Here is a 23312-nt window from a genome sequence, read left to right as displayed (position 1 = left end):
TGCTAGTTAACTAGATAGTTACTTACTACCCACTGACAAGCTTAGGGAGAGGGAGGGAGCCGTGCTAGTTAACTAGATAGTTACTCCCTACCCACTGACTAGCTCAGGGAGAGGGAGGGAGCAGTGCTAGTTAACTAGATAGTTACTGACTAGCTCAGGGAGAGGGAGGGAGCCGTGCTAGTTAACTAGATAGTTACTCCCTACCCACTGACTAGCTCAGGGAGAGGGAGGGAGCCGTGCTAGTTAACTAGATAGTTACTTACTACCCACTGACTAGCTCAGGGAGAGGGAGGGAGCAGTGCTAGTTAACTAGATAGTTACTCCCTACCCACTGACTAGCTCAGGGAGTGGGAGGGAACAGTGCTAGTTAACTAGATAGTTACTCCCTACCCACTGACTAGCTCAGGGAGTGGGAGGGAACAGTGCTAGTTAACTAGGTAGTTACTCCCTACCCACTGACTAGCTCAGGGAGAGGGAGGGAGCCGTGCTAGTTAACTAGATAGTTACTTACTACCCACTGACTAGCTCAGGGAGAGGGAGGGAGCCGTGCTAGTTAACTAGATAGTTACTTACTACCCACTGACTAGCTCAGGGAGTAGGAGGGAGCAGTGCTAGTTAACTAGATAGTTACTTACTACCCACTGACTAGCTCAGGGAGATTGATGGAGCAGTGCTAGTTAACTAGATAGTTACTCCCTACCCACTGACTAGCTCAGGGAGTGGGAGGGAGCAGTGCTAGTTAACTAGATAGTTACTTACTACCCACTGACTAGCTCAGGGAGTGGGAGGGAGCCGTGCTAGTTAACTAGATAGTTACTCCCTACCCACTGACTAGCTCAGGGAGTGGGAGGGAGCAGTGCTAGTTAACTAGATAGTTACTTACTACCCACTGACTAGCTCAGGGAGTGGGAGGGAGCCATGCTAGTTAACTAGATAGTTACTTACTACCCACTGACTAGCTCAGGGAGTGGGAGGGAGCCGTGCTAGTTAACTAGATAGTTACTCCCTACCCACTGCCTAGCTCAGGGAGTGGGAGGGAACAGTGCTAGTTAACTAGATAGTTACTTACTACCCACTGACTAGCTCAGGGAGAGGGAGGGAGCAGTGCTAGTTAACTAGATAGTTACTGACTAGCTCAGGGAGTGGGAGGGAGCCGTGCTAGTTAACTAGATAGTTACTCCCTACCCACTGACTAGCTCAGGGAGAGGGAGGGAGCAGTGCTAGTTAACTAGATAGTTACTCCCTACCCACTGACTAGCTCAGGGAGTGGGAGGGAGCAGTGCTAGTTAACTAGATAGTTACTTACTACCCACTGACTAGCTCAGGGAGAGGGAGGGAGCAGTGCTAGTTAACTAGATAGTTACTCCCTACCCACTGACTAGCTCAGGGAGAGGGAGGGAGCCGTGCTAGTTAACTAGATAGTTACTCCCTACCCACTGACTAGCTCAGGGAGTGGGGAGGGAGCTGTGCTAGTTAACTAGATAGTTACTTACTACCCACTGACTAGCTCAGGGAGAGGGAGGGAGCAGTGCTAGTTAACTAGATAGTTACTGACTACCCACTAGCTCAGGGAGAGGGAGGGAACAGTGCTAGTTAACTAGATAGTTACTTACTACCCACTGACTAGCTCAGGGAGAGGGAGGGAGCCGTGCTAGTTAACTAGATAGTTACTCCCTACCCACTGACTAGCTCAGGGAGTGGGAGGGAGCTGTGCTAGTTAACTAGATAGTTACTTACTACCCACTGACTAGCTCAGGGAGAGGGAGGGAGCAGTGCTAGTTAACTAGATAGTTACTGACTACCCACTGACTAGCTCAGGGAGAGGGAGGGAACAGTGCTAGTTAACTAGATAGTTACTTACTACCCACTGACTAGCTCAGGGAGAGGGAGGGAGCAGTGCTAGTTAACTAGATAGTTACTCCCTACCCACTGACTAGCTCAGGGAGAGGGAGGGAGCCGTGCTAGTTAACTAGATAGTTACTGACTACCCACTGACTAGCTCAGGGAGAGGGAGGGAGCAGTGCTAGTTAACTAGATAGTTACTGACTAGCTCAGGGAGTGGGAGGGAACAGTGCTAGTTAACTAGATAGTTACTTACTACCCACTGACTAGCTCAGGGAGAGGGAGGGAGCCGTGCTAGTTAACTAGATAGTTACTTACTACCCACTGACTAGCTCAGGGAGTGGGAGGGAGCAGTGCTAGTTAACTAGATAGTTACTTACTACCCACTGACTAGCTCAGGGAGAGGGAGGGAGCAGTGCTAGTTAACTAGATAGTTACTCCCTACCCACTGACTAGCTCAGGAGAGGGAGGGAGCAGTGCTAGTTAACTAGATAGTTACTCCCTACCCACTGACTAGCTCAGGAAGAGGGAGGGGAACAGTGCTAGTTAACTAGATAGTTACTCCCCTACCCACTGACTAGCTCAGGGAGAGGAGGGAGCCATGCTAGTTAACTAGATAGTTACTTACTACCCACTGACTAGCTCAGGGAGAGGGAGGAGCCGTGCTTAGTTAACTAGATAGTTACTCACTACCCACTGACTAGCTCAGGGAGAGGGGAGGGAGCCGTGCTAGTTAACTAGATAGTTACTTACTACCCACTGATTAGCTCAGGGAGAGGAGGGAGCAGTGGTAGTTAACTAGATAGTTACTTACTACCCACTGACTAGCTCAGGGAGAGGGAGGGAGCAGTCTAGTTAACTAGATAGTTACCCACTACCCACTGACTAGCTCAGGAGAGGGAGGGAGCAGTGCTAGTTAACTAGATAGTTACTTACTACCCACTGACTAGCTCAGGGAGAGGGAGGGAGCCGTGCTAGTTAACTAGATAGTTACTTACTACCCACTGTCTAGCTCAGGGAGAGGGAGGGAGCAGTGCTAGTTAACTAGATAGTTACTTACTACCCACTGACTAGCTCAGGAGAGAGGAGGGAGCCGTGCTAGTTAACTAGATAGTTACTTACTACCCACTGACTAGCTCAGGGAGAGGGAGGGAGCAGTGCTAGTTAACTAGATAGTTACTCCCTACCCACTGACTAGCTCAGGGAGAGGGAGGGAGCCGTGCTAGTTAACTAGATAGTTACTTACTACCCACTGACAAGCTTAGGGAGAGGGAGGGAGCCGTGCTAGTTAACTAGATAGTTACTCCTACCCACTGACTAGCTCAGGGAGAGGGAGGGAGCAGTGCTAGTTAACTAGATAGTTACTGACTAGCTCAGGGAAGAGGGAGGGAGCCGTGCTAGTTAACTAGATAGTTACTCCTACCCACTGACTAGCTCAGGGAGAGGGAGGGAGCCGTGCTAGTTAACTAGATAGTTACTTACTACCCACTGACTAGCTCAGGGAGAGGGAGGGAGCAGTGCTAGTTAACTAGATAGTTACTCCCCTACCCAATGACTAGCTCAGGGAGTGGGAGGGAACAGTGCTAGTTAACTAGATAGTTACTCCCTACCCACTGACTAGCTCAGGGAGTGGGAGGGAACAGTGCTAGTTAACTAGGTAGTTACTCCCTACCCACTGACTAGCTCCAGGGAGAGGGAGGGAGCCGTGCTAGTTAACTAGATAGTTCCTTACTACCCACTGACTAGCTCAGGGAGAGGGAGGAGCCGTGCTAGTTAACTAGATAGTTACTTACTACCCACTGACTAGCTCAGGGGTAGGAGGAGCAGTGCTAGTTAACTAGATAGTTACTACTACCCACTGACTAGCTCAGGAGATTGATGGAGCAGTGCTAGTTAACTAGATAGTTACTCCCTACCCACTGACTAGCTCAGGGAGTGGAGGAGCAGTGCAAGTTAACTAGATAGTTACTTACTACCCACTGACTAGCTCAGGGAGTGGGAGGGAGCCGTGCTAGTTAACTAGATAGTTACTCCCCTACCCACTGACTAGCTCAGGGAGTGGGAGGGAGCAGTGCTAGTTAACTAGATAGTTACTTACTACCCACTCGACTAGCTCAGGGAGTGGGAGGGAGCCATGCTAGTTAACTAGATAGTTACTTACTACCCACTGACTAGCTCAGGGAGTGGGAGGGAGCCGTGCTAGTTAACTAGATAGTTACTCCCTACCCACTGCCTAGCTCAGGGAGTGGGAGGGAACAGTGCTAGTTAACTAAGATAGTTACTTACTACCCACTGACTAGCTCAGGAGAGGAGGGAGCAGTGCTAGTTAACTAGATAGTTACTGACTAGCTCAGGGAGTGGGAGGGAGCCGTGCTAGTTAACTAGATAGTTACTCCCTACCCACTGACTAAGCTCAGGGAGAGGGGAGGGAGCAGTGCTAGTTAACTAGATAGTTACTCCCTACCCACTGACTAGCTCAGGGGAGTGGGAGGGAGCAGTGCTAGTTAACTAGATAGTTACTTACTACCCACTGACTAGCTCAGGAGAGGGAGGGAGCAGTGCTAGTTAACTAGATAGTTACTCCTACCCACTGACTAGCTCAGGGAGAGGGAGGGAGCCGTGCTAGTTAACTAGATAGTTACTCCCTACCCACTGACTAGCTCAGGGAGTGGGAGGAGCTGTGCTAGTTAACTAGATAGTTACTTACTACCCACTGACTAGCTCAGGAGAGGGAGGGAGCAGTGCTAGTTAACTAGATAGTTACTGACTACCCACTAGCTCAGGGAGAGGGAGGGGAACAGTGCTAGTTAACTAGATAGTTACTACTACCCACTGACTAGCTCAGGGAGAGGGAGGGAGCCGTGCTAGTTAACTAGATAGTTACTCCCTACCCACTGACTAGCTCAGGGAGTGGAGGAGCTGTGCTAGTTAACTAGATAGTTACTTACTACCCACTGACTAGCTCAGGGAGAGGGAGGGGAGCAGTGCTAGTTAACTAGATAGTTACTGACTACCCACTGACTAGCTCAGGAGAGGGAGGAACAGTGCTAGTTAACTAGATAGTTACTTACTACCCACTGACTAGCTCAGGGAGAGGGAGGGAGCAGTGCTAGTTAACTAGATAGTTACTCCCTACCCACTGACTAGCTCAGGGAGAGGGAGGGAGCAGTGCTAGTTAACTAGATAGTTACTGACTACCCACTGACTAGCTCAGGGAGAGGGAGGGAGCAGTGCTAGTTAACTAGATAGTTACTGACTAGCTCAGGGAGTGGGAGGGAACAGTGCTAGTTAACTAGATAGTTACTTACTACCCACTGACTAGCTCAGGGAGAGGGAGGGAGCCGTGCTAGTTAACTAGATAGTTACTTACTACCCACTGACTAGCTCAGGGAGTGGGAGGGAGCAGTGCTAGTTAACTAGATAGTTACTTACTACCCACTGACTAGCTCAGGGAGTGGGAGCGAGCCGTGCTAGTTAACTAGATAGTTACTTACTACCCACTGACTAGCTCAGGGAGAGGGAGGGAGCAGTGCTAATTAACTAGATAGTTACTTACTACCCACTGACTAGCTCAGGGAGAGGGAGCGAGCCGTGCTAGTTAACTAGATAGTTACTCCCTACCCACTGACTAGCTCAGGGAGTGGGAGGGAGCCATGCTAGTTAACTAGATAGTTACTTACTACCCACTGACTAGCTCAGGGAGTAGGAGGGAGCAGTGCTAGTTAACTAGATAGTTACTCCCTACCCACTGACTAGCTCAGGGAGAGGGAGGGAGCCGTGCTAGTTAACTAGATAGTTACTTACTACCCACTGACTAGCTCAGGGAGTGGGAGGGAGCAGTGCTAGTTAACTAGATAGTTACTTATTGTGTTACAGTGTTACTGTGTTACCGTGTTACCGTGTTACTATATTACAGTGTTACAGTGTTACCGTGTTACCGTGTTACTATATTACAGTGTTACAGTGTTACCGTGTTACCGTGTTACTATATTACAGTGTTACAGTGTTACCGTGTTACCGTGTTACCGTGTTACCGTGTTACAGTGTTACTGTGTTACCGTGTTACTGTGTTACTATATTACAGTGTTACTGTGTTACCGTGTTACCGTGTTACAGTGTTACTATATTACAGTGTTACTGTGTTACTGTGTTACTGTGTTACCGTGTTACCGTGTTACAGTGTTACTATATTACAGTGTTACTGTGTTACTGTGTTACCGTGTTACTATATTACAGTGTTACAGTGTTACTATATTACAGTGTTACTGTGTTACCGTGTTACCGTGTTACAGTGTTACTCTGTTACTGTGTTACTGTGTTACTGTGTTACTGTGTTACCGTGTTACTGTGTTACTATATTACAGTGTTACTGTGTTACCGTGTTACAGTGTTACTATATTACAGTGTTACTGTGTTACCGTGTTACCGTGTTACCGTGTTACTGTGTTACCGTGTTACCGTGTTACCGTGTTACTATATTACTGTGTTACCGTGTTACCGTGTTACAGTGTTACCGTGTTACCGTGTTACAGTGTTACTATATTACTGTGTTACTGTGTTACTGTGTTACCATGTTACCGTGATACCGTGTTACCGTGTTACCGTGTTACTGTGTTTCCGTGTTACTGTGTTACTGTGTTACAGTGTTACAGTGTTACCGTGTTACTATATTACAGTGTTACAGTGTTACCGTGTTACCATGTTACCGTGTTACAGTGTTACTATATTACTGTGTTACTGTGTTACTGTGTTACTGTGTTACCGTGTTACCGTGTTACAATTTTACTATATTACAGGTGTTACTGTGTTACTATATTACAGTGTTACTGTGTTACCGTGTTACAGTGTTACCGTGTTACCGTGTTAATATATTAGAGTGTTACTGTGTTACCGTGTTACTATATTACAGTGTTACTATGTTACCGTGTTACAGTGTTACTGTGTTACCGTGTTAATATATTACAGTGTTACTGTGTTACCGTGTTACTATATTACAGTGTTACTGTGTTATCGTGTTACTATATTACAGTGTTACTATGTTACAGTGTTACAGTGTTACTGTGTTACCGTGTTACTATATTACAGTGTTACTGTGTAACCGTGTTACCTTGTTACCGTGTTACAGTGTTACTATATTACAGTGTTACAGTGTTACTGTGTTACCGTGTTACCGTGTTACCTTGTTACCGTGTTACAGTGTTACTATATTACAGTGATACAGTGTTACTGTGCTACTATATTACAGTGTTACAGTGTTACTGTGTTACCGTATTACTGTGTTACAGTGTTACTATGTTACTGTGTTACTGTGTTACAGTGTTACCGTGTTACCGTGTTACTGTGTTACTGTGTTACAGTGTTACTATGTTACAGTGTTACTATCTTACAGTGTTACAGTGTTACTGTGTTACTGTGTTACCGTGTTACAGTAATACTGTGTTACTATATTACAGTGTTACCGTGTTACCGTGTTACAGTGTTACAGTGTTACAGTGTTACCATGTTACCGTGTTACTGTGTTACTGTGCTACAGTGTTACAGTGTTACCGTGTTACCGTGTTACCGTGTTACAGTGTTACAGTGTTACAGTGAAACCGTGTTACCGTGTTACCGTGTTACAGTGTTACCGTGTTACCGTGTTACTGTGTTACTGTGTTACAGTGTTACAGTGTTACCGTGTTACCGTTTTACAGTGTTAGTGTTACTGTGTTACAGTGTTACCGTATTACCGTGTTACCGTGTTACAGTGTTACCGTGTTACAGTGTTACCGTGTTACCGTGTTACGTGTTAGTGTTACAGTGTTACTGTGTTACCGTGTTACCGTGTTACCGTGTTACTATATTACAGTGTTACAGTGTTACCGTGTTACCGTGTTACTATATTACAGTGTTACAGTGTTACTGTGTTACCGTGTTTCCGTGTTACCGTGTTACCATGTTACTGTGTTACTATATTACCATGTTACCGTGTTACCGTGTTACAGTGTTACTATATTACAGTGTTACTGTGTTACTGTGTTACCGTGTTACCGTGTTACAGTGTTACTATATTACAGTGTTACTGTGTTACTGTGTTACAGTGTTACTGTGTTACCGTGTTACCGTGTTACTATATTACTGTGTTACCGTGTTACTGTGTTACAGTGTTACTGTGTTACAGTGTTACCGTGTTACCGTGTTACCGTGTTACTGTGTTACTGTGTTACCGTGTTACAGTGTTACAGTGTTACTGTGTTACCGTGTTACCGTGTTACAGTGTTACTGTGTTACTGTGTTACCGTGTTACTGTGTTACAGTGTTACAGTGTTACCGTGTTACAGTGTTACTGTGTTACTGTGTTACCGTGTTACTATATTACAGTGTTACCGTGTTACAGTGTTACTGTGTTATGGTGTTACCGTGTTACCGTGTTACTGTGTTACCGTGTTACTGTGTTACAGTGTTACTATATTACATTGTTACTGTGTTACTGTGTTACCGTGTTACTGTGTTACCGTGTTACTGTGTTACAGTGTTACTATATTACATTGTTACTGTGTTACTGTGTTACCGTGTTACAGTGTTACCGTGTTACCGTGTTACCGTGTTACCGTGTTACCGCGTTACAGTGTTACTGTGTTACATTGTTACTGTGTTACCGTGTTACCGTGTTACCGTGTTACAGTGTTACAGTGTTACCGTGTTACAGTGTTACCGTGTTACCGTGTTACCGTGTTACAGTGTTACAGTGTTACAGTGTTACCGTGTTACCGTGTTACCGTGTTACTGTGTTACTGTGTTACCGTGTTACTACATTACAGTGTTACCGTGTTACAGTGTTACTGTGTTATGGTGTTACCGTGTTACCGTGTTACTGTGTTACCGTGTTACTGTGTTACAGTGTTACCGTGTTACTGTGTTACAGTGTTACTATATTACATTGTTACTGTGTTACTGTGTTACCGTGTTACTGTGTTACCGTGTTACTGTGTTACAGTGTTACTATATTACATTGTTACTGTGTTACTGTGTTACTGTGTTACCGTGTTACCGTGTTACAGTGTCACAGTGTTACCGTGTTACCGTGTTACCTTGTTACCGTGTTACAGTGTTACTATATTACAGTGATACAGTGTTACTGTGCTACTATATTACAGTGTTACAGTGTTACTGTGTTACCGTATTACTGTGTTACAGTGTTACTATGTTACTGTGTTACTATGTTACAGTGTTACCGTGTTACCGTGTTACTGTGTTACTGTGTTACAGTGTTACTATGTTACAGTGTTACTATCTTACAGTGTTACAGTGTTACTGTGTTACTGTGTTACCGTGTTACAGTAATACTGTGTTACTATATTACAGTGTTACCGTGTTACCGTGTTACAGTGTTACAGTGTTACAGTGTTACCATGTTACCGTGTTACTGTGTTACTGTGCTACAGTGTTACAGTGTTACCGTGTTACCGTGTTACCGCGTTACAGTGTTACAGTGTTACAGTGAAACCGTGTTACCGTGTTACCGTGTTACAGTGTTACCGTGTTACCGTGTTACTGTGTTACTGTGTTACAGTGTTACAGTGTTACCGTGTTACCGTTTTACAGTGTTAGTGTTACTGTGTTACAGTGTTACCGTATTACCGTGTTACCGTGTTACGAGTGTTACCGTGTTACAGTGTTACCGTGTTACCGTGTTACGTGTTAGTGTTACAGTGTTACTGTGTTACCGTGTTACCGTGTTACCGTGTTACTATATTACAGTGTTACAGTGTTACCGTGTTACCGTGTTACTATATTACAGTGTTACAGTGTTACTGTGTTACCGTGTTTCCGTGTTACCGTGTTACCATGTTACTGTGTTACTATATTACCATGTTACCGTGTTACCGTGTGTTACGAAACCCGTGGCTCTAAACATCTAGGGTGGATGGACATGAGACCCGTAACATAAATTCATGTAAATTATAAGTGTGGCATGGAATAGTGAGAACAAATAAGACACAACTACCATGAACTACCGTCAAACACAAAGTGTTTATTTATGAACACACGGTAAGGGTTTGGGAAAAAGGGCTGAGCAGGACCCAAGAAATGAAACAATAGTGTAAAACCCCTAAACTGATCTAGCCTGCCTGAAGAACCGCTAGGCTACTGCTACCATACAAAAATACAGTGGGTGGTCCGCTCAGGTCTAACTGGTGTTTATAGACAGATTTCTTCCCTTACGGGTAATGTACGCCCAAGGGCAACTAGCTTAAACCCCCCTTTTCCCAAAAAAACACACAAAACTACTAAACAGGGTACTCAGCAATTAAATAAGTACACAGGATACAACAGTATCCACACTCAGGTAAAGAAATATATTCTAATAATGTTACCAATAGGGTAACCAACAACTTAGTGCGTACACAACACACAGGACACCACCGTGTCCATACTCACATATGGCAAAAAGTCTCTCTCTCTCAACAACAAACACAAGTCTGGTTTTTATAAAATGGGATGTGTGATTGAACAAACGAATAACAGGTGGTGCAATTAACAGGAATGTTCACTGATTGGTCCAATCAGCAGACACCTCAACGACCACCAATCAGGAACATACAGGACACCTGTGATTAGGGCAGAAAGAGTAGGAACACACAAAAACACAGGATACCTGTATCCGTAACACTCCCACCCTTAAAAGAGCAAACCAAAATGGTTTGCGACACACGTACTATCACAACACCCAAATTCACAAATCATCCTATCGGGATAACAAAAAAAAACCTAGATCATTACACACGAGACAAAGCATCTGCCAACACATTATCTAACCCCTTTTTGTGGCGGATCTCCAAATTATAATTTTGCACGACAAGTGCCCAACGCATAAGGCGTTGGTTCTGGTTGTACATCCGGTGGAGAAAAACTAAGGGGTTATGGTCAGTATACACTACCACTGGTAATGCACTGGAACCAACATAAACTTCAAAGTACTGCAGAGCTAACAACAAAGCTAGAGCTTCTTGTTCAATGGTGGAATAGTTTGTCTGACATTTGTTAAATTTCCGTGAAAAATAACAGACAGGATGGTCCACTCCACTCTGGTCTTGCTGCAGTAGAACAGCACCAGCACCTCTGGCACTTGCATCTACCTCCAGTTTAAACGGCCGTTTCAAAATCTGGCGCAGCAAGAACAGAGTACTACACAAGAGTGCTTTAGCAGTGTTGAAAGCAGTACAACAATCTTCAGACCATACAAATTTCCTCGCCGGACTGAGCAAATCCGTTAATGGAGCAACAACCGCAGAGAAATTTTTACAGAAACTACGGTAGTAGCCAACCATCCCTAAAAAACGGCGTAGCTCTCTTCTGGTGGTAGGTGCGGGAAATGCGTTTATAGCTGAGACCTTGGCATCTACAGGGCGCACCTGACCATGGCCGACCTGTTTACCAAGATAAGTAACAGTAGCCTTCCCAAACTCGCACTTTGCTAAGTTCAGGGTAAGAGAAGCGGTTGCTAGACGTTCACACACTACCCTTAGAGTGTTAACATGATCAGACCACTCAGTTGAATAAATGACCAGATCATCAAGGTAAGCACTACAATTAGGAACTCCAGCCAATACTGTGTTAACCAGGCGTTGGAAAGTGGCTGGTGCGTTCCGCATCCCAAATGCCATGACAGCATATTGTAGGAAGTGATCTGGGGTCACAAATGCAGAGATGTCGGAGGCACGTGGGGTTAACGGCACCTGCCAGTAACCTTTTAGAAGATCTAATTTGGTTACATAGGTAGCAGCACCAACAGTATCAATACAGTCATCCAGTCTGGGTAACGAGAACAGAGTCGGGCACTGTGACAGCATTGACTTTCCGATAGTCCGTACATAATCTGGATGTCCCATCAGGTTTAGGAACCAGAATGCACGGAGAACTCCAAGGACTTGAACTTGGCATAGCCAGGTTATTCTCCAGCAAATAACCGACCTCACCCCTCATTATCTTTCTCTTAGCGACGTTGACACGATAAGGATGTTGCTTGATAGGTGCAGCGTTTCCAACATTAATGTCATGTTCTAACACATTTGTACATGTAGGAACATCATTAAAAAGACATGGAAAGCTGTGTAATAGTCTCACAATATCATCTGACTGTCTGTCCGTTAAATGAATCAGGCTTGACGGGAGAGACAGCAGCATCTCTGAATTGGGCAATCTAGCACACTGCTGCTGAGTATTGCGCAACTCCAAACCATCTCCGTCCACATCATTAACATGACCTCCCACTACAGCCGTAGCAGCAACAGAGACAGCCGACTCGGCCAGTTTCTCTGGACTGTCTACCTGAGTAACGGGTCTGTTGTGGTATGTCTTCAACATGTTAACGTGGCACACACGAGATTGGCGTTTTCTATCAGGAGTCTGTATCACATAGTCAGTTTCAGTTAGTTTCTTTTCAATGACATAAGGACCAGTGAAACGTGCTGACAATGACGCTCCTGGCACAGGCAACAACACAAGAACTCGGTCACCTGGCTGCAGTGAACGAGAAACAGCCTGTGTGTCATAGTGTCGTTTCATCCGTTTCTGTGAGGAAGACAGCGCTTCCTTTGCTAGAGCACAGGCAGCATGTAGGCGCTCACGAAAGCGACTAACGTAGTCCAACACATTTTCTTTCACACACAACTCTTGTGACAAAAACTGATCCTTAAGGACTTTCATAGGTCCTCTCATGGTGTGTCCAAACACCAGTTCAGCTGGGCTGAACCCTAGGGATTCCTGTACTGTCTCACGGACAGCAAACAACACTAGAGGAACTCCCTCATCCCAATCTTTCTCAGATTCCAAACAATATTTCACGGAGCATAGACTTCAGGGTCTGATGCCCAACGTTCAAGCGCACCCTGAGACTCTGGGTGATATGCGCTTGACACACGGTGTGTAACTGACAAGGATTTTAACACTTGTTTGAAAAGTTTAGAAAGGGAAATTCGTACCCTGATCAGTTTGTATCACCTTAGGTAATCCAAAAGTTGAGAAGAATTTGATCAACGCTTTACTCACCACCGGAGCAGTAATCCTTCGCAGAGGAATGGCCTCTGGGTACCTGGTGGCCACACACATAATTGTCAACATAAACTGGTTACCAGATTTTGTTTTTGGTAATGGTCCAACACAATCAACCATCACATGTTCGAATGGTTCACCTATGGCCGGTATGGGACAAAGAGGCGCGGGGAAATAACCTGGTTCGGTTTCCCAACTACTTGACAGGTGTGGCAAGTCCGACAGAACTGAGCCACATCTTGTTTTAAACCAGGCCAAAAGAAATGTCGCAAAACACGATCATAAGTCTTGGTGACTCCCAGATGTCCGGACCACTGGTGATCATGAGCGAGGATAAAACATTTTGTCGAAAGGCTGTAAGAATCACTATTTGGTAAACAGCATTCCAATCTCCGCCAGCGTCAACATGGGATGTCCATTTACGCATGAGGAGATTACCATCAATGAAGTATGCCATGTTTTTCTTCTTTAGCTCGTCTTTTGAGACAACACTAGAAAAACATTTAGCCAGGCTAATGTCAACCTGTTGGTTAGCGATCAGCTGCTCACGAGTAACTGGTAACTGTATTGCTTCAGCAACAAGTTCCACATCCTTCTTCCTTTCTCTGGGCTGTTGGTCAGACTGCACCAGCTTACCAGAGGTAGCACTCGAACTATCCTCTGGGTCACACTCTCTGAATAGAATCGTGTCTGACAAATCTACCACTTCACCCACTTGTCGTGCTTGAGCACGTGTGACAGCACAAGCGGGGAACACATCTGGATAACCCTGTGCCAGCTCCTCGGAGAGAGACTGGTCACTTTTATCCAATACCTCCAATATGGGTATTACCTTTCCTCCGGCAATATCGTTGCCCATTATAAATGTCACACCTTTTTACTGGCAACATAGGACGTACGCCCACTCTGAACAATCCACTGACTAACTCAGAGTGTACGTTCACAAAGTGCAATGGCACTGGGACGAAACCCATTTCAATTCCTTGTACTAACACACTGGAACCACAATATGTATTACTGGACAAGGGCAACACATCAGCTAGTATGAACGACTGCGCCGCACCAGTATCTCTGAGGATTCTAACTGGACGCTGAGACGCTTCATCATCTGATATAGAAACAAACCCCTCAAAAATGAACGGTTCATAACTGTGATCTGGGACAGGGACTTTCAAACCACATTCACTATGAGGCTTCTGTCTTGATTCCGGCCCTACAACCGTACGAATCAGCCCAACACCCGTTGGCGGCCTGGCGTGCTGAGGCATCCCGGTTTGCGTTTTAGCAGAAAGCAATCATTAACTATATGTCCCACCTTATGACAATAGAAACAGTGACGCACATCTTTGGGCGTGCTGGATGTACTGCTGGTCGACTAGGACTAGAAGTTAGCAACTCCGCAGCCCTGCTCTCCGTCACGAGCCGAAAACACGCTCTTATCGTCAACACAAACTCGTCTGCCAATACAGACGCTTCCGACAGTGAGGATACTTTCTGTTCGTTCAGATAAACTACAATGCGTTCCGGTAAACAATTTTTAAACTCCTCTAACAAGATTAACTCCCGTAGAGAGTTAAAATCAGTTACCTTACTTGCACTGTGCCATTTGTCAAACAAATTTCCTTTGTCTCTAGCAAACTCCACATAAGTCTGAGTAGGAGACTTTTTATGAGACCTAAATCTCTGTCGATATGCCTCAGGAACAAGCTCATAGGCACGAAGAACAGTAGCTTTGACCACTTCATAATTCAAACTGTCTTCAAGAGGTAGCGCTGCCAGAACCTCTTGGGCTTTACCTGTTAGCTTACACTGAAGTAATAGGCACCATACCTCGTCGGGCCATTTCAATGCTACCGCTATACGCTCAAACACACTGAAATAGGAATCAACCTCTGACTCCCTAAACACAGGTACCAAGGTGATCTGTCTACTAATATCAAATGTAGCAGACGACACCGCTGGTGAGGCTGGCTCACTAGCAGGCATAGTATGAGCAGAGACTAACCTCGCTGTTTCTGCCTCTAGTTCCATTTACGCATCTCCAGTTCCATCTTACGCGTCTCCAGTTCTTGATCAAGCCTACGCGTCTCCAGTTCCATCTTACGCGTCTCCTGTTCTGCCTCTAGCTTACGCGTCTCCTGTTCTGCCTCTAGCTTACGCGTCTCCTGTTCTATCTTACGCGTCTCCTGTTCTGCCTCTAGTTCCATTTTACGCATCTCCAGCTTGTCTTGCCTGATTTGTGCCCGCTCTTCCGCCTCTATTTGGAGCCGTGTCGAGCGGACATCCATCCTGGCATCACTGTCAGTCAGTGGGGAGAGTGGGTCATAACGGGGCAATGTGGCTGGAGCCTTAGCCTCGTCCTCAGACACTGATGGGCTTACAGGAACAGCAACCACATCCCCTACAGGAGCAGCAGACTCAGGCGGCGGTAACTCAAGCACTCGCTCGTTTAACAATATCGCTAACACTACTTCCCTAACTTCTGCTTTCACTAAACCCCTCGGTATGGGTACAGAAAAGTGGTCAGCCAAAGCCTGTAGATCCACTCTACGGCAATTATCAAAAACCTCCCACGTAGGGTTTTCCAAAAATGCCTCCAACTCAAAAGTAGCCATCCTACTAGCAACACGAGCCGTCGACTACTGAACACACAAAAAAAACAGGTAGTTACAGCTGCTAAGCTCAACACTGAACCAGACACTAACTAATTTACATGAGTAGCATGGGATAGATAGGATCCCAGACGAGCCCCCACTTTATGTCCGTAACACCGTGTTACAGTGTTACTATATTACAGTGTTACTGTGTTACTGTGTTACCGTGTTACCGTGTTACAGTGTTACTATATTACAGTGTTACTGTGTTACTGTGTTACAGTGTTACTGTGTTACCGTGTTACCGTGTTACTATATTACTGTGTTACCGTGTTACTGTGTTACAGTGTTACTGTGTTACAGTGTTACCGTGTTACCGTGTTACCGTGTTACTGTGTTACTGTGTTACCGTGTTACAGTGTTACAGTGTTACTGTGTTACCGTGTTACCGTGTTACAGTGTTACTGTGTTACTGTGTTACCGTGTTACTGTGTTACAGTGTTACAGTGTTACCGTGTTACAGTGTTACTGTGTTACTGTGTTACCGTGTTACTATATTACAGTGTTACCGTGTTACAGTGTTACTGTGTTATGGTGTTACCGTGTTACCGTGTTACTGTGTTACCGTGTTACTGTGTTACAGTGTTACTATATTACATTGTTACTGTGTTACTGTGTTACCGTGTTACTGTGTTACCGTGTTACTGTGTTACAGTGTTACTATATTACATTGTTACTGTGTTACTGTGTTACCGTGTTACAGTGTTACCGTGTTACCGTGTTACCGTGTTACCGTGTTACCGCGTTACAGTGTTACTGTGTTACATTGTTACTGTGTTACCGTGTTACCGTGTTACCGTGTTACAGTGTTACAGTGTTACCGTGTTACAGTGTTACCGTGTTACCGTGTTACCGTGTTACAGTGTTACAGTGTTACAGTGTTACCGTGTTACCGTGTTACCGTGTTACCGTGTTACTGTGTTACTGTGTTACCGTGTTACTACATTACAGTGTTACCGTGTTACAGTGTTACTGTGTTATGGTGTTACCGTGTTACCGTGTTACTGTGTTACCGTGTTACTGTGTTACAGTGTTACCGTGTTACTGTGTTACAGTGTTACTATATTACATTGTTACTGTGTTACTGTGTTACCGTGTTACTGTGTTACCGTGTTACTGTGTTACAGTGTTACTATATTACATTGTTACTGTGTTACTGTGTTACTGTGTTACCGTGTTACCGTGTTACAGTGTCACAGTGTTACCGTGTTACCGTGTTACCGTGTTACAGTGTTACAGTGTTACTGTGTTACAGTGTTTCTGTGTTACGGTGTTACAGTGTTACAGTGTTACCGTGTTACCGTGGTACCATGTTACAGTGTTACAGTGTTACAGTGTTACTGTGTTACCGTGTTACCGTGTTACAGTGTTACAGTGTTACAGTGTTACAGTGTTACCGTGTTACCGTGTTACAGTGAAACCGTGTTACCGTGTTACCGTGTTACCGTGTTACAGTGTTACTGTGTTACTGTGTTACAGTGTTACAGTGTTACCGTGTTACCGTGTTACCGTGTTACAGTGTTAGTGTTACTGTGTTACAGTGTTACCGTATTACCGTGTTACCGTGTTACAGTGTTACCGTGTTACCGTGTTACAGTGTTACCGTGTTACCGTGTTATCGTGTTACCGTGTTACAGTGTTACAGTGTTACCGTGTTACCGTGTTACCGTGTTACTATATTACAGTGTTACAGTGTTACCGTGTTACCGTGTTACTATATTACAGTGTTACAGTGTTACTGTGTTACCGTGTTTCCGTGTTACCGTGTTACCGTGTTACTGTGTTACTATATTACAGTGTTACTGTGTTACCATGTTACCGTGTTACCGTGTTACAGTGTTACTATATTACAGTGTTACTGTGTTACTGTGTTACCGTGTTACCGTGTTACAGTGTTACTATATTACAGTGTTACTGTGTTACCGTGTTACAGTGTTACTGTGTTACCGTGTTACCGTGTTACTATATTACCGTGTTACCGTGTTACTGTGTTACAGTGTTACTGTGTTACAGTGTTACCGTGTTACCGTGTTACCGTGTTACCGTGTTACTGTGTTACTGTGTTACCGTGTTACAGTGTTACAGTGTTACTGTGTTACCGTGTTACTATATTACAGTGTTACCGTGTTACAGTGTTACTGTGTTATGGTGTTACCGTGTTACCGTGTTACTGTGTTACCGTGTTACTGTGTTACAGTGTTACTATATTACATTGTTACTGTGTTACTGTGTTACCGTGTTACTGTGTTACCGTGTTACTGTGTTACAGTGTTACTATATTACATTGTTACCGTGTTACCGTGTTACCGTGTTACAGTGTTACCGTGTTACCGGGTTACCGTGTTACCGTGTTACCGCGTTACAGCGTTACTGCGTTACCGTGTTACCGTGTTACCGTGTTACAGTGTTACAGTGTTACAGTGTTACCGTGTTACAGTGTTACAGTGTTACAGTGTTACTGTGTTATGGTGTTACCGTGTTACTGTGTTACCGTGTTACTGTGTTACAGTGTTACTATATTACATTGTTACTGTGTTACTGTGTTACCGTGTTACTGTGTTACCGTGTTACTGTGTTACAGTGTTACTGTGTTACAGTGTTACTATATTACATTGTTACTGTGTTACTGTGTTACCGTGTTACCGTGTTACAGTGTTACCGTGTTACCGTGTTACCGTGTTACCGTGTTACGTGTTACAGTGTTACCGCGTTACAGCGTTACTGTGTTACCGTGTTACCGTGTTACCGTGTTACTGTGTTACCGTGTTACAGTGTTACCGTGTTACCGTGTTACAGTGTTACAGTGTTACTGTGTTACTGTGTTACCGTGTTACCGTGTTACCGTGTTACAGTGTTATTGTGTTACCGTGTTACTATATTACAGTGTTACTGTGTTACTATGTTACAGTGTTACAGTGTTACTGTGTTACCGTGTTACAGTTTTACAGTGTTACTGTGTTACAGTGTTACTGTGTTACTGTGTTACAGTGTTACCGTGTTACCGTGTTACAGTGTTACAGTGTTACTATATTACAGTGTTACTGTGTTACTATGTTACAGTGTTACAGTGTTACTGTGTTACCGTGTTACCGTGTTACAGTGTTACAGTGTTACTGTGTTACCGTGTTACCGTGTTACAGTGTTACTGTGTTACAGTGTTACAGTGTTACCGTGTTACCTTGTTACAGTGTTACAGTGTTACAGTGTTACTGTGTTACTGTGTTACCGTGTTACCGTGTTACAGTGTTACCGTGTTACAGTGTTACTGTGTTACCGTGTTACCGGGTTACCGTGTTACCGTGTTATTGTGTTACCGTGTTACTATATTACAGTGTTACTGTGTTACTATGTTACAGTGTTACAGTGTTACCGTGTTACCGTGTTACAGTGTTACAGTGTTACTGTGTTACTGTGTTACAGTGTTACTGTGTTACTGTGTTACAGTGTTACAGTGTTACCGTGTTACCGTGGTACCATGTTACAGTGTTACAGTGTTACAGTGTTACTGTGTTACTGTGTTACCGTGTTACAGTGTTACAGTGTTACCGTGTTACCGTGTTACAGTTTTACTGTGTTACTATATTACAGTGTTACCGTGTTACCGTGTTACAGTGTTACAGTGTTACAGTGTTACCATGTTACCGTGTTACAGTGTTACTGTGTTACTATATTACAGTGTTACCGTATTACCGTGTTACCGTGTTACAGTGTTACCGTGTTACAGTGTTACCGTGTTACCGTGTTACCGTGTTACAGTGTTACAGTGTTACTGTGTTACCGTGTTACCGTGTTACTATATTACAGTGTTACAGTGTTACCGTGTTACCGTGTTACCGTGTTACTATATTACAGTGTTACAGTGTTACTGTGTTCCCGTGTTTCCGTGTTACCGTGTTACTATATTACAGTGTTACTGTGTTACCGTGTTACAGTGTTACTGTGTTACCGTGTTACCGTGTTACTATATTACCGTGTTACCGTGTTACTGTGTTACAGTGTTACTGTGTTACAGTGTTACCGTGTTACCGTGTTACTGTGTTACTGTGTTACTATGTTACAGTGTTACCGTGTTACCGTGTTACAGTGTTACCGTGTTACCGTGTTACCGTGTTACCGTGTTACCGTGTTACAGTGTTACTGTGTTACCGTGTTACCGTGTTACCATGTTACCATGTTACAGTGTTACAGTGTTACCGTGTTACTGTGTTACCGTGTTACAGTGTTACCGTGTTACCGTGTTACCGTGTTACCGTGTTACCGTGTTACCGTGTTACAGTGTTACCGTGTTACAGTGTTACCGTGTTACTGTGTTACCGTGTTACCGTGTTACAGTATTACAATGTTACCGTGTTACCGTGTTACAGTGTTACTGTGTTACTATATTACAGTGTTACCGTGTTACCGTGTTACCGTGTTACCGTGTTACTGTGTTACCGTGTTACCGTGTTACCGTGTTACTCTGTTATTATGTTACTGTGTTACTATGTTACTGTGTTATTATGTTACTGTGTTATTATGTTACTGTGTTATTATGTTACTATAACTGTGTTATTATGTTACTGTGTTATTATGTTACTGTGTTATTATGTTACTGTGTTATTATGTTACTGTGTTATTATGTTACTGTGTTATTATGTTACTGTGTTACTATGTTACTGTGTTATTATGTTACTGTGTTACTATGTTACTGTGTTATTATGTTACTGTGTTACTATGTTACTGTGTTATTATGTTACTGTGTTATTATGTTACTGTGTTATTGTGTTACAGAACTATAGATCTATTCTCTATGTGTTTGTTCATTTGTATCTGGGTTTGTTTGGATGTTATTTCCCTAAATGTGTGGGCATGCACACTGAGTGTACAAAACATTAAGAACACCTGCTCTTTCCATGACGTAGACTGACCAAGTGAATCCAGGTGAAAGCTATGATCCCTTATTGATGTCACCTGTTAAATCCACTGAAATCAGTCTAAATGAAGGGGAGGAGACATAGTATTTTAAGCCTTGAGACATGGATTGTGTATGTGTGCCATTCAGAGGGGAATGGGCAAGACAAAATATTTAAGTGCCTTTGAACAGGGTATGGTAGTAGGTGCCAGGAATGATATCAAGAATGTTCCACCACCCAAAGGACATCCAGCCAACCTGACACAACTGTGGGAAGCATTAGAGTCAACATGGGCCAGCATCCCTGTGGAACGCTTTCAACACCTTGTAGAGTCCGTGCCCTGACGAATTGAGGCTGTACTCAGGGCAAAAGGGGGGGTGCAACTCAATAATAGGAAGGTGTTCCTAAGGTTTGGTATACTCAGTGTATGCCACATACTTATTCATTTGAAATGGTTGGTAATGTAAATGAACATGTAAAGGGATAACAAAGCCTCTCATGCTGTCGATTGATTGATTGGTTGGTTGATTGATTGACTGACTGACAGATTGATTACCGTCTCTCTCTCTCTCTCTCCGCCAGGTGGAGATGCTGGAGCGTAAGTATGGAGGCAGTTTCATAACGCGTAATGCGACCTGCACCATCCAGACAGCCTTCCGCCAGTATCAGATGAACAAGAACTTTAAACGTCTCCGCAGTTCCATGTCCGAGAACCACATGTCCCGACGTATCGTCCTGTCCAGCATGAGGATGCAGTTCTCCTTGGAAGGCCCTGAGAAGGTTCACCAGTCCTCCTCCCTCACCGACAGCAGAACCAAACACCTGGGGGGCCTGATCCAATCAGAATGCAGCGCTGACCTGGGGGGTGTGGTCCCAGATAGTATGAAGTCACCTGTGGTAGCCCAGAACTCTGACTTCACCGACGCCATAACGGAGCTGGAGGACGCGTTCTCCCGTCAGGTCAAGTCTCTGGCCGAGTCTATAGACGATGCTCTGAACAGTAGGAGTCTTCACAGGGAGGAGGGGGAGGCAGGAGAGATGGGGCAAGGGGGGAAAGGACACCCCGACTTGGACAAAGACAGAGACAGAGAGCTGTTCTCCTACCAGGTCAAACCCTCCTCACACAGCAGTGCGGAACGCCGCAAACTGGATGAGATGACAGCATCATACAGCGATGTGATTCTCTACATTGATGAGGAAGAGCTGTCCCTTCCTCTTCCTCTGTCTCAGTCCCTGGACCGTCCCTACTCTCCTCTCCCACTTTCTCAGTCCCTAGAGCGTCCCGACTCCCCCCTCCCCTTAGTAGACCGGCCCTCCTCCACAGAGTCGGAGCTGCGTTTGCGTTCTCTCTCCTGGTCTCTGGTCCATAAGGATGATAAAGGTCAGGGGTCAGACACCTCCTGCCGCAGCACCCCCTCCCTGGAGCAGCAGGAGCAGAGGCTGAGGGTCGACCACCTCCCGCTGTTGACCATCGAGCCACCCAGCGACAGCTCCGTGGAGCTCAGTGACCGTTGCGACCGCTCCTCTCTGAAGAGACAGAACGCCTACGATCGCCAGCCCAGTAGTCAGACAGCCAGCCCCAAACATCCCCCTCCTCACCCCTCCTCTCACCCCCCCACCTTGTCTCACCACCCATCTCACCCCCACGGCCTGCCCCCCCAGGGACCCTCCTGGGATGAGGACACCCCCCGCCGTCGGCCACGCCCGCTAGAGGCCCACCTGGCGATCAACGGGATGGCTAACCGGCAGAGCAAGTCAGAGTCAGACTTTTCAGATGGGGACAATGACAGTATCAACTCTACGTCTAACAGTAATGACACTATTAACTGCAGCTCTGAGTCCTCCAGTAGAGACAGCCTGAGAGAACAGACCCTCAGTAAACATACCTATCACAAAGAGACACGCAACAGCTGGGACTCACCGGCCTTCAGTAATGACATCATCAGGAAGAGACACTATCGCATTGGACTCAACCTGTTTAACAAGTAGGTTCAGGACAGAGGCACACACACACACACACACACTAAGTCTGAGTTATATTACCTAGTACTTTTGAAGCAGTCTGATGATAATCAGTGGTTGTAATCAGAGATCAGTGGTTGGAATCGGAGATCAGTGGTTGTAATCAGAGATCAGTGGTTGTAATCGGAGATCAGTGGTTGTAATCAGAGATCAGTGGTTGTAATCGGAGATCAGTGGTTGTAATCAGAGAGCAGTGGTTGTAATCAGAAGTCAGTGGTTGTAATCAGAGATCAGTGGTTGTAATCAGAGATCAGTGGTTGTGATCAGTGGTTGTAATCAGAGATCAGTGGTTATAATCAGCATCCAATCGAAACGTCTTTTGGAGATTATTCCAAACATAGGGTGCAAGGAAATTAAAGGCCGATTTACCAACACCAATACCGACACCAAAGGAGTCTCCAAAGTTAACCAACCCGGTGAACGGGTAACTTCTCATTTTAAATCTTAACAGTGATGTTAGGTAAGTCGGAAGCTTATGGAGCAGGGCTTTGTAAACAAAAAGAGCGTAATGATGTGATCTACATGACTTTAAAGAGGACCAGCCAACCTTTTGGTAAAGAATGCGTCATAAAACTGTCTCCTGTGATAAAACGAAGGGCGCTGTGATAAACGACACCCAAGGCTTTAAGAGTAGTGGCAGCTGCACTTTGATAAATAGTATCACCATAATCACCAACAGGTAGAAAGGCTGACTGCACAATCTGCTTCCTGCTGACTAGAGAGAGGCAAGATCTGTTTCTATAAAAAAAGGCAACTTTAAATCTTAACTTCTTAACAAGCTCATTCGTATGCTTTTAAACGTTACAGTGCCTTAGGAAACTATTCAGACCCCTTGACTTTTTCCATATTTTGTAACGTTACAGCCTTA

The 23312-nt window shown here is 44.8% G+C and overlaps 1 protein-coding gene across 1 annotated transcript in view; it reads left to right on the top strand.

Moving 5' to 3' along the window:
• LOC121578753 (IQ motif and SEC7 domain-containing protein 1-like) overlaps nt 1-23312 on the top strand; it is a 165502-nt gene that overhangs the window by 3055 nt on the left and 139135 nt on the right. Inside the window, exons 2-3 of the mRNA XM_041893145.2 lie at nt 21005-21662; nt 21729-22407. Coding sequence (XP_041749079.2) covers nt 21011-21662; nt 21729-22407 — 1331 coding nt within the window. The 5' untranslated portion in view covers nt 21005-21010. The remainder of the gene's footprint in view (nt 1-21004; nt 21663-21728; nt 22408-23312) is intronic.

The sequence above is a fragment of the Coregonus clupeaformis genome, unplaced genomic scaffold, assembly GCF_020615455.1.
Source record: "Coregonus clupeaformis isolate EN_2021a unplaced genomic scaffold, ASM2061545v1 scaf0264, whole genome shotgun sequence".
NCBI classification, from domain to species: domain Eukaryota; kingdom Metazoa; phylum Chordata; class Actinopteri; order Salmoniformes; family Salmonidae; genus Coregonus; species Coregonus clupeaformis.
This window is presented reverse-complemented; position numbering and strand designations above follow the sequence as displayed.